General features: G+C 46.7%; 1 protein-coding gene across 1 annotated transcript in view; it reads right to left on the reverse strand.

The window, feature by feature from the left end:
• The window catches only part of LOC115389133 (CUB and zona pellucida-like domain-containing protein 1), a 20,433-nt gene extending 6,259 nt beyond the window's left edge, over window positions 1-14,174 (reverse strand). The window contains exon 1 of the mRNA XM_030092604.1: window positions 14,109-14,174. Coding sequence (XP_029948464.1) covers window positions 14,109-14,174 — 66 coding nt within the window. The remainder of the gene's footprint in view (window positions 1-14,108) is intronic.
• Between the last annotated feature and the right edge of the window lie 225 nt (window positions 14,175-14,399).

A 14,399-nucleotide genomic window follows, 5' to 3' on the forward strand; every position in this document is an offset into this window, starting at 1 on the left:
CCTAGTTGAAGGCCAGCGAAAAGAGGTACGTCTTCAAGTGAGATTTGAAATCCTACGGACTCGGCTGCTCGGATGTGGGGGGGAAGAGAGTTCCAGAGTCGAGGGGCCGCTATAGAAAAAGCTCTGTCCCCCCTAGTTTTCAACCTCGACCTGGGGATGACAGAAGGCGGTGGTCAGCCGACCGTAGCGCTCTGGTCGGTGTGAAAGGGAGGAGAGATCAGCCAGGTACGGTGGGGCAAGGTGGTGCAGAGATTTAAAGACTGTTAAGAGAATTTTAAAATCAATGCGGTAGCGGATGGGGAGCCAGTGGAGGGAAGCAAGAACCGGAGTAATGTGATCGTGTTTCTAGTGCAGGTGAGGAGTCGAGCGGCCGCGTTCTGGACTAACTGCAGGCGTGAAGTTGGGCTTTTCCTATGCCGGGTATAGACTATTGCAGTAATCCAGGTGGGATGTGACAAAGGCGTGGAGGGCCTGCTCTAACCCTGCCTGGGGAAGGTACGCTTTAATCTTTGCCAGGGTCCTCAGGTTAAAAAAGCTTCTTTTGACAACTGCACTAATCTGCTGCTCAAACTTAAAAGAACTGTCTAAGATCACACCCAGATTCTTAACCGCTGGCTTAGAGTTACTGGCGAGAGAACCCAGGGTGTTGGTGTTAAGTGCTGAAGGGGTTTTGCCAAACACAATGACCTCTGTCTTCTCCTCGTTGAGGAAGAGAAAATTCGCTGACATCCAGCCTTAATGTCCGACAGGCAGTTTTGCAAAGGCTGGAGAGCAGTGGGGTCATCGGCCTTAAAGGGGAGATACAGCTGGATATCGTCTGCATAGCAGTGGAAGGAGATATTGTGCTTTTTATGATATCTTCTAAGGGCAGAATATACAGGATAAATAAAATAGGGCCTAGGATGGAACCTTGTGGCACCCCACAGGAGAGGGGGGCTGCAGAAGAGGTGAAGTCTCCCAGTTGAACAGAGAAGGTCCTACCAGACAAGTAGGAATGGAAAAAACTCCAGGACTGTACCTTTGATGCCCAGGTTTTCGAGGCGAGAAAGCAAGATCTTGTGGTCCACTGTATCAAAGGCAGAGGTGAGGTCCAGGAGAGGAACTGAGCTGGCAGCCAGGGGGAAGTGAGTAGTGGCTGGCCACCACTGCTGACCCGCCAACAGGAGAGTGTTATGGTTCAGGGTCGAAACACTTGAGGATCGTTGGTAACCATCTGATGACACAACCCCCTGGCTAAAAGCTCCAGTCATTGCAAGATGACTGAAGGATGTGTGATACCACAATTCAGTAAATTTTTTTTGCAGTGTAGACATCCTGAATGTCGACTCACAGCATAAACAACACTTAATCACATTTGAAATCGTTTTCTGGGAACTTCCCAGTGGGAAGTGGGAACATTACACACCAGAGCGACACAACAATAAATACAACAACCACAAAAAACACTGGAAGGTCTGAACAGCTGACGAGATGAGTGGATTAAAAACCACAAAGATCCTGGAATCTCATAAATAACTAATAAATAATTCAAGAGTTCTCTGAGGACCAGGAGAACCAGCTTGGAGTCCAGCTGGAGCATTTGTGGGATGTGCAGAAGAGACAGTCTGGTCCCTGAAGGACCGCCTGGTCTGGTACCACAGGAGACCACCTGCAGGGGGCGGCAGGAGTCCGGGCAGATCGGGCCCGTGGTCCTAATGTTCTGGCTGGTCGGTCTCGGAGATGACCAGTAGGTGGTACTTGATCGGGGTCCTTCTGGATCTGAAGAACCCCGCCCGCATGCCAGGAGGCCGCCGGCAAACAGGACCAGCATGGAGACCAGGTTCAGGGTCGGGATGGAGCCTGGAGAGCAGGAAGCAGTCAGGGTCACGTCACACGTTCAACGTTCTGATGCTGACATAAACAACTTCTGAGAACCTTCGCTGTGAGGAGCCCTCAGGCGCAAAGGACCCTGGGAAATGAAGTGGCTGTTGGTCTGAGCCCCGGCCTCCCTCCTGCTGCGACCACTTCCTGGTTCCAGGCATCCCTGAGAGCAGCGGGTGTTCGGCATGCCGCTCTGGCACAGGAGTACCGAGCAGGTGATGTAGACCTGCAGACACAGGGACGAGATGGGACGGGGATGGAGGACGGAGGGGGGACAGCAATTCAAGAAAACTTTATTTCTACAGCGACAAACACAAAATAGTCATCTGCAAACAGATTGACCCAGAAGAGCAACAATCTGCATGAGCGAGTAGAGGAGAACCAGAATCAGAACCAGATCAGAGACTTTCTGCAGAATCAGAACCAGATCAGAGATCTTCTGCAGAACCAGAACCAGATGTGAGACTTTCTGCAGAACCAGACTCAGAGGATGGAAATGAAGCGAGGTTCTGGCAGAACTCTGCTTCCATCAGTGAAAGGTCCTGAGGAAGTTGATGAATCTGATCAGTTTGGACTTCAGTGTCTTGCTCAAGGACACTTCAATAGGTGGACAAATGGGGAATCAAACCTGCAACATTCTGACTGAGAGCTGATCTCTCTACCAACCGAAGCAGCTGATGGCTGGAGGGAGGGTTTGACCCCGGAGTGGACGGATCTGGACGTTACCTCATCGTGAGCGCCGATGAACTCAAAAGCCTCCATCCCGAACTGGAAGACGGACCCGGGTCCGGGGTAGACCTGCACGGTGGGATCCCTCACGCACCTGCAGCAGAGCAGCGATCAGGGTCCAGACCCTCAGAGAGACGCCGGTCTCTCCGCTGAGCTCACCCACCCGTCCTCCATGATGGTGTAGCTGACGCGGGACTCGGGGTTGTCGTAGGGCGTGGCCCTGCAGGACTCCACGAACAGTTGGGTGTCGGGGATGGAGGAGGAGGCCTGGATCTGCATGTAGACCATCTGCTTGAGGGACACCTCCACCGGGTAGCTGCTGCCCTCCACCTGCCGTCTGAAGAGCTGGCTCTGGAAGAACTCGAACTGGAAGCTGAAGCTGCCGAAGCCACTCGCTGAAGGCGTACGGGTTCTTGTGCCGGAACCCCAGAGTCAGGTTGGCTTTGTTCGGGTAGATGCAGGAAACGGCGATGTGGATCTTGGCTTTTGGTGATGATTTCTCTCGGGTCGGCAGATGTGATCTCATTCTTGAAGGTGCCGAACGCCCGGGGCGGGCAGAGCCAAGAGCCCAAGGCCCAAGAGCCCAAGAGCCAACCCCCCAAACACAGGCGGAGGGCCATGACCCCCCCGGGAGAACCGGCCCACACGGGCGGCTACCCGCAGAGGCCCTAGCTAAGGCAGTAGCTGAGGCGCTAGCAGAGGCTTTAGCAAAATGTTCAGCTTGTTCTAAAATAACAGAAATGAGGAGAATGTGGAGCGAGCCAGCTACGTCAGCTCGGAAGCGTCGCCTTCTACCGATGATGCCCAGCCTGAGCAGCAGCTATCAGCAGCAGCGAGCCTGAACGAAGAAAATACAAAACCTATAAATGACAGAGATCGAACAACACAACAGAGTAATGCCTCAGTCAGGCCGGCTCTGAAACCAGTGACGGCGGTTAGTGGGTGAGGCGGCTGACCTGTTGAATCAGAGTCCTGAGTCCGGCCTGCAGGTGGACTGAGCAGGACGGAGCTCAAGGAACCGAGACGAGGCGTGAAAACAAAATCCCTCCCAGAGTTTTGGCAGAGCAGGAGAACCGTTCTGCCTGCAGAAGACAGCGATCCCATCAGGAACAGGAGCAGATCGGCCTTCCCCAGGTGGAGCCAATCAGTCACCAGATGGACCCTGGAAGCCTGAGACTGCCCGCTGCCTGCCTGAACAGAATCCTGACGGAGCCCCGGGCGCTCTGGAGGCTTCTCCTGGGAGACAGACTGAAGCAGAATGAGGCGGCTTACTTCTTCTTCTTCTCTTTTGTTTATTGGCAGCTGGACACCACCTTGGGGCATCATCGCCACCAACTGGGCTGGAGTGTTATTTAAGACTGGTCAGATGGAAGCTCTATCTGCATTAGATAAGGTTTTCATGCTCACCACCTATGTGCACGCTGTGCACCTAAATGCGGCAGTACAACTCAGATTCTCGTAAAAATCTAAATAAAGCTCTCTGTATTTCCCTGGAAGAATCTGCCAGCAGCGTTTCTATTGCAACAGTCTTTCTCTTTTGCTATAGCAGCACTAAGTATGGCTCTTTACTCTTCATATTGCTCACATTGCAGCAGCTCATGCTCAACTGTCTCTGGCTAATCACAAAACACACATGCTCCAGTTTGATGCTTTCCCATTTTAGCAAGAGAGTAATTTAAACCAGTATGGCCAATTCTAAACAATATTATTTCTTCTCTGCGGTTTCCATTTGTTATTCTTTTCATTGCAACTTTCTTTTGTATGTTATACAAATGTCGTCCTGTGTCACTGATATCCCAGCATCCTGCCACAGCATTGATGACTGGTTTTGCTTCTGCTCGACCCAGCGGTACCTGAATGCTCATTATTTCTCATCTCAGTGCTTGCTTTGCCAGAATATCAGCTTCTTCATTACCTTCAACACCAGCATGGGCAGGAACCCAAATCAATGTCACGTTCACTTTCCTGGCAGATATCTGTAACAGAAACTGAAATATCTGATACAGCAAGTCCATTCTACAAGACTTCCCTGTTTTTATACTCAATAATATGGCTTGACTGTCTGAGGCAGTAACAGCTTTGTTTAGGCCTTCCTTCCAGTTTACTAAGACCCAGTTGAGGCCAAGAGCAACTGCTGTCAATTCAGCTGTATATACAGCAATATGATCAGATAATCTTTTCTTCACACTAACCCCATGAGAGGGGTGTTCACTGCTGCACCTGTTCTTCCATTTTTGGATCTTTAGATCCGTCTGAATATATAAACAAACAATCACCAAAGGAATCCAGCTTTTTCTGAACAACAAACCATTCAGGGGTATGTTTACTTCTATTCTCCAGAGTCTGTTCTAACAACAGATCTACCTTCGGAGCAATAAATAACCATGGAGGAACAGGTGCATTTGGAACAGTAGGGCTGTACTTCATCTGGGTCAAGTCAAATTAGTGCACTTTAATATCACCTACCCACCCAAAGCTAAAAGAGTGGGGTGGGAAACATCATGTCCCTGGAGGTTGATCCAATAGGCCAGCATAAGCTTAATCCTCCTCAATCGTAGGGGCAGTTTCCCCGCCTCCACCTGCAGAGCATCTACAGGTGATGACCTAACTGGCTCCACAACAGGTCCTAAGTCCCTGAACTTGCTCCCGGTCCAGCTTTTTCAAGTGTGTCTCTGCGGCTGCCATGAATGCGACACATCCATAGTCTAAAGAAGACCTGATGAGAGCCTGATACACCCTTACCAAGGCCCCCCATGCTGCTCCCCACTCTTGACCAGCCAGACATCTTAGCAGATTATTTACTTTCTTACACTGATTTTAAACTGACTCTATATATGGTTTCCAAGTCAACTTTTCATCAAAAAGACATCCCAAAAATCTCACTGTGTTCACTTGTTTCACTTTGTGCCCGTACAGGCTTGTGGCTTTTGGGATCTCCGCACAACAGTAATTATCTGGGAATCCTTGAGCTGCCAGCACAGCTTGATCTGTTTGTGAAGGAACATTTGCAGAAGTGTGGTCAGAAGGGTCGTGGCAAGGATTCATATTTATCCTCAACTACATGTGAGGAATTGACCAGTTTAATGGGTGAAAAAACAAAGCAAGGCACTGCAAAAGAGCTTCAGCCAGCGGAGTCACTGTGGACTCTATGCCTGACGGGTCTCAGGTGGACTAGTGTTCCGAGCTGTGAGTGAGACGGGGAACCGATTCAAAGTCACTCTGGAGCAAGTCTGGCAGGATGTGTGTCGAAGATGGTTGACGACTCGGAGCTGGATCCATCTAACGGGCCTGTGGCGACGCATCGAAAAAGTCAGGGTAATACAGAGGACTCAAGAAGTAGAACCCACTGATGCATTCCATTCACGGCTGATCTAATGAGACAACCTGGACCCGGTGGGTTCAGGAGGTTCCTTAACCCCGGGTTCCATCCATGTAGAACAAGCTCCGAGTTCTGCTTCACTTCTCAGTGTTTCAGAACGCCGTGTCGCTGAGCAGAGGTTCTCTGTTTATACATGAAGGTGAATGGAATCTCTGCTGCACCAGACGGAGCTGCGGCTCTTTGTGAAAATAATGCTAAAATAGCAAGTGCCTTCAGGATGGTAGCCAATGAGCGACAGGACATGAGGCGGGAGGCTGCTTGAGAAGGTGGAGGCCATCGAACACCTGCTACTTCGAGACCCGCGCCCGAGTACCAGGAGAACCTCTGGTGACGAGGCAGACGACGGTGAAGCTGTTCCAAGTTGAAGGCATTCAGTGTGATGATAGACAGTTTGCTGTCAGGACTGAGGAAGCGTCTGGTTGCATACAGAGACTCCAGGAGGTGAGTACAGAAAACAGGAAGTCAGTAGAGACTCCAGGAAGTGAGTACAGCCAACAGAAAGTGAGTAGAGACTCCAGGGAGTAGAGCCAACAGGAAGTAAGTAGAGACACCAGGAAGTGAGTAGAGCCAACAGGAAGTGAGTAGAGCTGACAGGAAGTGAGTAGAGAAGACAGGAGGTGAGTAGAGCCTCCAGGAAGTGAGTAGAGAAGACAGGAAGTGAGTAGAGACTCCAGGAAGTGAGTAGAGCCAACAGGAAGTGAGTAGAGACTCCAGGAAGTGAGTAGAGACTCCAGGAAGTGAGTAGAGACTCCAGGAAGTGAGTAGAGCCAACAGGAAGTGAGTAGAGACTCCAGGAAGTGAGTAGAGACTCCAGGAAGTGAGTAGAGACTCCAGGAAGTGAGCAGAGCCTCCAGGAAGTGAGTAGAGCCTCCAGGAAGTGAGCAGAGCCTCCAGGAAGTGAGTAGAGCCTCCAGGAAGTGAGCAGAGCCTCCAGGAATTGAGTAGAGCTGACAGGAAGTGAGTAGAGAAGACAGGGAAGTGAGTAGAGCCTCCAGGAAGTGAGTAGAGCCAACAGGAAGTGAGTAGAGACTCCAGGAAGTGAGCAGAGCCTCCAGAAAGCGAGTAGATCCTCCAGGAATTGAGTAGAGCTGGCAGGAAGTAAGTAGAGAAAACAGGAAGTGATTAGAGCCTCCAGGAAGTTGAGTAGAGGACTCCAGGAAGTGAGCAGAGCCTCCAGGAACTGAGTAGAGCCTCCAGGAATTGAGTAGAGCCAACAGGAAGTGATAAGAGCTAACAGGAAGTGAGTAGAGAAGACAGGAAGTTAAGTAGAGCCAACAGGAAGTGAGTACAGCCTCCAGGAACTGAGTAGAGCCAACAGGAACTAAGTAGAGCCAACAGGAAGTGAGTAGAGCCAACAGATAGACAGTAGATAGATAGCTAGATAGACAGATAGATAAGTCTTTATAATCCCGTGAAGGGAAATTTGTTTCCACAGCCTTTCATGTCAGTTCAAGACGTTATGGACACCATCACCACACCACAAGTGAGACAGTAAGACAATTACAAAAACAGAATATACAACAAAGAACAAACAGACAGCAGTTAACATAGATTGGCAGTAAGTCAGCGAGGCACCTTGTTCAGTACAGCAATAGCTGATGGAACAAAACTCTTGTTAAAACGGGCCCGTCTACATTTAAGAGTCCGATATCTGCACCTGGAGGGGAGGAGCTGGAGGAGGTTATGAAGAGGGTGATCTGTGTCTGAAACTATTGATTTGGCAAGCCGGGCTATTGCTCTGTCATTCAGTTCTGAAATGTTTGGTGTGGGAGAGCAGATTATTTTAGATGCTGTGTGAGTGATTTTAAGGAGTTTGTTTCTATTGGAGACTGACAGCATAGTGTAAAAACAGGAAGAACAATAGAATCAGAATTGTCTTTATTGTCATCGAAACAAGTTACCGAAGTTACAAGTGCAACGAAATTGCATGGGTTTTTAAGACGCCCAGGCGCTCCGTCTTGAAAAGGAAACAGAGTTAAAGAAACTCAGACAGAAATTAGGGGGGGGGGAGGGGGGGGGGGTGGTAAAAAAAGATACATCAATTCAGATCACAGTTCTGAAGGGAGTCGTGATTAGAAGTGAGAGACCAAAAAAAGCCAACCTGCGCACAAACATAGCAAAAAAACACGAGACAAGTTGCTATCAGACTAACGGATCAGCTATCGCAGCTATATCAGCGCAACACGTCATCACCACTAGTCGTCAGCAGAAAGGTGTGGTGGAGACGTTGAAAATGGGGGAGGGAGTGTGTGTGGCATGTATGTGGCATTTCAGTTCATCAGTCCGTGTACGCGTGTGTGGTTTGGCCCGCCTCCCCTTTGCGCTCCAACTCAGATGGTCGCTGCCGGGACGGCCTTGAATGAAGCAGTCCAAAGTGAACTTGGGTTGCAGCTGAGAGTGAGAGAGGGAAAATAGAGAGAGCAATCAGTCTTGTCTTGAATCTTCAGGGAGATTTGTTTAGTCTTCCAGGGGCGCCAAACAGAATCAGAAGTTATCTTGTTTGGTGTGGAAGGAGCCGTTTGACCTTCCTTTGCTCGGTTTCTCCACATTTCAGACAGAAGCTGGCTTAACCCTCTCGGCGATGGACTGAATGATACTCTTATACAGCAGCAGCAGAAGATGAGGAGCCACATGGAGAGCACTGAGTGTACGGAGAACATGAAGTCTTTGTTGTGAGCGTTTATGAATGTCCATGATGTGGTGCTCGAAGGTGAAGTTATTGTCCAGGTTGATTCCAAGATATTTAAATGTGTTCCCCTGTTCTATAGCGTTGCCGTTGATGGAGATGTGGTTCAGGCTGGGAGTGGGTGCATTAAAGACCATAGACATATTAAAGAGTAGACCCCGCTTGGGGCGCTGCGCAACGAGAAATACGGCCGCCATCTTGGTCCGGTCGAGTGGCGCACATGCTCCAGTCATTCACACGGTGATTCAGCGATGCCGGAGCACTGTGCAGCGTATTCCTGTGCCAACAGACGGACAGTAGCAAGCAGGGCTCAAGGAATAACTTTTCACAGGTAGGATTAAACGTTTTTTCAACATTACACCTGACTGTAGAATCATTTGCCAACAGCTGGCTTATTCACAATCATTGAAACTTTGGTGTATTAGCAACAGATTCGCATTAGCTTGAAAAACTTTTGTTTATGAGAGGTTCTAAGAAACTTTAAGGAATAAAATGGAAAGAAGGAAGAAAGTGAGCTCTTATTAAAGATTGTTTTGTTGTGATCTCCTGTTTCGTTTTGAAGATTCCTAAAGACAGAGATGTGAGGAAGAAGTGGGAGATCGCCCCGAGGAGAGAGAAATTCACATCAAGTGACACATCTGTGCTGTGCAGTGAGCACTTCAGAGAACAAGATTTCGACAGGACAGGACAGGTGGTCCGCCTTAAAGATGGCGTTGTTCCATCCATCTTTAAGTTTCCAGATCACCTCCAAAGAGTAAGTGCATCACAATATGGCTGTTAGCATTGCTGAAGGGGAAATGTCCTATTGATTACAAAGTATAAATTACTTATCATTGTGATTCTCTCTCTCTCCCTCTCTGTCTCCAATTATTATCTATCTATCTATCTATCTATCTACTATCTATCTATCTATCTATCTATCTCTGTCTATCTATCTATCTATCTGTCTATCTGTCTATCTGTCTATGTCTTTCTGTTTTCTTCTTTTTAGCCAGAAAAAAGCAGGAACACTTCTGCCTCCAGAAGATCTGAGGAGAGCCTGTCTGAGATGCCTCAGGATGACCCAGTGGCCTCAACCTCACATTCAGAAACTCAGCCTAAAGATGTAAGTATTTAAATTTTGCATCTAACATGTCATAATGGTTTTAGAGACTGGTAGCGGATTTGACAGCTGATTCCTTTTAGAAATATTTTGAGCCTTGTGTCATGTGTGATACAGCAAGTAAAACGTAACTCGAACAATGTTCATCTCTCCTTATCCTAGGATCACAGCTATGTAATGCCTTCCTCCCCAACTGCTTTAAAGGCCAGACTCACCGGAGCTATGCAAAGAGTCGATATATTGCAGTGAGAAAAAAGAATGCCAAGGCACGTGAAAAGAGAGCAAAGATTAACGTGAAGAGTCTTCCAGCACAATTAAGTGAAAAGAACCTAATTAATGAAGAGCTCAAAGACAGACTGGAGTTCTACTCAGGTAGGATGAAATTACCACGGTGAAATGAATTTATTATTTATTAGCTAAAACTTTTAGTCATAATTGAAGGTGACCTGTGAATTTTGCCTCATATTTCAGATCTTAAACTAGACTTCATGCCCAGGCGGGGTCATGAGTACTCAAAGGAGCACAGAGAATTCGCCCTGACACTCCATCTTCATAGTCCTAAGGCTTACAAGTACCTCAGAGACACTTTGAATTTCCACCTCCCCCATCCACATACATTACAAAGGTAGTCATAATGTTATCAAATTCAGTTCCGGGAAGTTAAATACAGTAGCATATTTTTCTGTTAAACTGTTATTTCTCAATATTTTGGTACAGGTGGCTTTGTTCTGTGGATGACAAGCCTGGCCTGAACAAAATGATGCTTGACATGCTGGAGAAAAGACGGAAGGATGACCAGGCCAAATATGGGCATGTTGCAGTCATGTTAGACTCCATGGCCATAAGAAAACATGTGCAATATAATCCGCACAACCAGTCAATGTCTGGCTTTGTAGACATGGGTGACGGAAACAATGAGACTGATGTTGCTACTGAGGTGCTTGTGTTCCTGGTGGTCGGCCTTCAAGGACACTGGAAGGCTCCAATTGCATACTACCTGACGAAGACTCTGTCTCCAGACACACAAGGGTCCTCCTCACTCATGCTTTGGAGGAGCTGCATGCACGGGGGATTCAGGCGGTATGTGTCACAATGGATGGCCATGCCACAAATATCAGCATGTGCGGTCAACTTGGTTGTGAGCTGAGGGGTAACCCACAAGAGCCACTTAAAACCAGTTTCCCACATCCGTCGACTGGTGACCAAGTATTTGTCATGATGGACGCATGCCACATGCTGAAGTTGGCACGTAATATGTTGCAGGTAAATTGTTATTGTTGTATACCTATTTGTACAAGTTATGTCTCTGCTACTAAAAAATGACCCTTAATATTTTTGTGTATTCAGTTGCACATTTATTACTGGATGTGAAGATCAAAATTGTGCTGTTTGTACTTGTTTGACAGTGACCAATTCTTCCTCTGCAGTCCTACAGTCCGATTGCATCCACCAGTGGACAGATAAATTGGAGGTACATCGATCAGCTCAATGATGTGCAAAAAAAAGATGGACTGCATGCTGCAAATAAAATTACAGACAAGCCTGTCCACTTTGAGAGCCAGAAGATGAAGGTTTCCCTAGCCGCACAAACACTGAGTCGCTCAGTGTCAGCGGCTCTCCGGACAATGTGAGATCTTGGGTCCTCTCAATCCAGAGACTGTGAGGCAACAGCAGATTTAATCGAGGTAATTCCCTAATGTTTCTGATTGTGTCATTGTTTTTTTCATGAATGTAAGGTTTGTCGATATTTAACTGACATGACATTTATATGCCACTATTTGTTTTTATAGATGATTGACAGTCTCTTTGATATTATGAACGGACGCAATCCTCGTGCCAAAGGATTCAAAGCTCCTTTCGGTGCTTTGAATTTGATGGAGAGGAAAGCATTTCTGTCAAGAGCCAGAGAGCACTTGCTCACTTTGGCGACAAAAGATGGAACACCCCTCCACCGCTCTAAGAGGTCTATTAAAAAAGAGCATTAAAGTTGAAAGTTTGAGAAAGTTACTGCATGAGTTCATTGAAACAGTTCCAGTTTTTGTTCCATGCATCAAGTTCATAAGATGCCTCATTCTGTATCAGGTTCATTTGATACAGTGTATTTTCTTTTGTTTTGTCTGCCAACATGATGCTCTTTAATTACAATGTTTTTTTGTGTCCAGCTGTATTTGTCAAAATTTACATGTATTCAGTGTTTTTCAGGTCCCAGATGCTTATTAATCCATTTTTTCCCCCCAACATTAAGATTTGTCTGTGTCAAAAAGACAGCTTGCATGTAGGAGGGATGTTGTCGTTTTCTGCTCTTATCCTGGTCCGGGTCGCAGGGCCAGCAGCTTCAGGAGGAAGGCCCAGATCTCGCGTTTCCAACCCAGGCAAGAGATATAATTCCACCTGGTCCTGGATCGGTCACGAGGCCTCCTCCCGGTCGGACATGTCCGGAACATCTCTAACGGGAGGCGTCCAGAAGACATCCTAACCAGATGCCTGGGCCACCTCAGCTGACTGGTTAAAAAAAAAAAAGTGTTCTGGTTAAAATTTAAATGTGCAGTTTTGTTTTCATTTGAATTGTCTTGTATTAAGTGTGTTGCAGATCCTAGATGCTTCTAAATAGGTATGTATTACACAACATCATATACATGTAAGTCAAAATGGTAATATTGCATGTGTTCGTTCATGCATGCGTTCTTGTTCTCGAGTTTTTATCTGCTCAGGCAGCTGCTTTTCATTCTCTTAGTTTGCACCAAGAAATGCAACTTTTTTCTTTTGCAGGTATTTGTCCGTCATTGGGTTTGTCATTAACATCGACACATTGATGGTAATGATTCCAGAGCTCCTCCAAGTTCAGCGGTATGTTCTAACATACAGATTTAGCCAGGATCACTTGGAGCTCCTGTTTAATTCCATCAGAGCGTCAGGTAAGCTCCTTTAATAATAAAATCCAATTCAGAAAATATACTTAACGAATCTGTATATTTATGTCACGTGAGTAATGAGTGTAATGTTTTACATGCAGGTGGCTGAAATAATAACCCCTCTGCGAGCCAGTTCCAGGCCATTTTCCGCCGCTTGATGGTTCGATGTGGTGTGTCACCCAGCGAGACCGGCAATGTTGCAGCCCAAGATCAGACTGTGTCCCTGGCTGCAGTGGAGATGTCCTCTCCAGAAACAGCTGAAGAACATCCATCTCCATTTGCAAACATTTCGGCTGTTGTGACAGATCACAGTTACCTGCCCACTCGGTTCGGGGGGACTGGTGGAAAATGCTCTTGTCTACATTGCAGGATTTGTGGTCCGGCAGATTCTGCAAAAGCTGTCCTGTGATACATGCCGTGCAAGCTTGGTCAGAGATGCTGTACCTTCATCATTTGATGAAAACTACCACCCTCTGACACTGAAAAAACCCGTGGTGGCCTTGTGATTCCATCACAAGGTACTGTGAAGGTGTTGAGAGCTGCAGAGAGGGTCATCTGGCAAGCATCAACAAGGCAGGCACCAAAGGTGTCAACAGTCACCTACATCATCCGGAGGAGGTTGGAACAGAGGACGTTTTTCATCTTGGGGAACACATTGAGGAGACACAGTTTGGCATCGACAACCACCATTTCACACTGTTGTCGTTAGTTGTGTCTGTGTTTCTGAAGATCAGGCTGCACCACATGGGCAAAACTCACCTCTCTGGAGCTGCAGAAAGGGAGCACTCGGAAAAAAAAACACCAAAGCAGTCCTCTTTCAAGGCTTTTAGGGACTGAGCAAACTGATGTAAATATGTAGTTGTGTGAAATATGTAAATATGTAAATATGCAGTGCTGTCCTGTAAAGAAAGGTTGTGTCATGTACATAAATAATACTTTTGGTGTTACAGTACTTGTTTGTTCACAGTGTATATGACAAATTGACTATCATCTCATCTGGTCTTCTGTTTAACTTGAAGGTGTGCAATTTTTTGATATGTAAGCAGTATATTAGTGTTTATTTCCTCATTTTTCCATTCATTTTATTAAAATAGACAGTCAGCTTCTGTATAACATTATGACGTGTATATAAATAGAAAAATAGATGTATAAAATTTAACTAAATAAGATATAAAAATATTAAATTAGTCATCTAAAATCGCCAGTTAATAGTTATTGAGACATAGCAGAACCTGCTTCTAAACCTAGATATATCCCTGATTAATTATACTATGGCATCTACAGCTCTGTCAGCATGTTCTAAAATATTATTTTATTAATTCTAAGTACTTGAAGACACCAAAAATTATGGCCTCTCTCATAGCTCTTCAAATGACGTTTGCAGATCAAAAAAATTGCGTAGCATTGAGCGAACTATTGCTTCATTTAATGCACTGAGACTTCATTGCGCCTGTTAAACAGCGGAGCAGAGTGAGGAGGACGACCGGACCAAGATGGCGGCCGCATTTCTCGACAGCCCCTATTGGTGGTAGCGGCCAATGCGGGGTCTACTCTTAAATATGTCTATGTTAAGACCATTTCTTTGAGTAGAGAAGACAGGAAGTGAGTAGGGCCTCCAGGAAGTGAGTAGAGCCAACAGGAAGTGAGTAGGGCCTCTAGGAAGTGAGTAGAGCCAAGCTTCTGGTACAGACCAAGTTCGCTAGGCTAAGCTAGCAAGATGCTAATGCCACT

This window comes from Salarias fasciatus, chromosome 1, assembly GCF_902148845.1.
Source record: "Salarias fasciatus chromosome 1, fSalaFa1.1, whole genome shotgun sequence".
Classification (NCBI taxonomy): Eukaryota; Metazoa; Chordata; class Actinopteri; order Blenniiformes; family Blenniidae; genus Salarias; species Salarias fasciatus.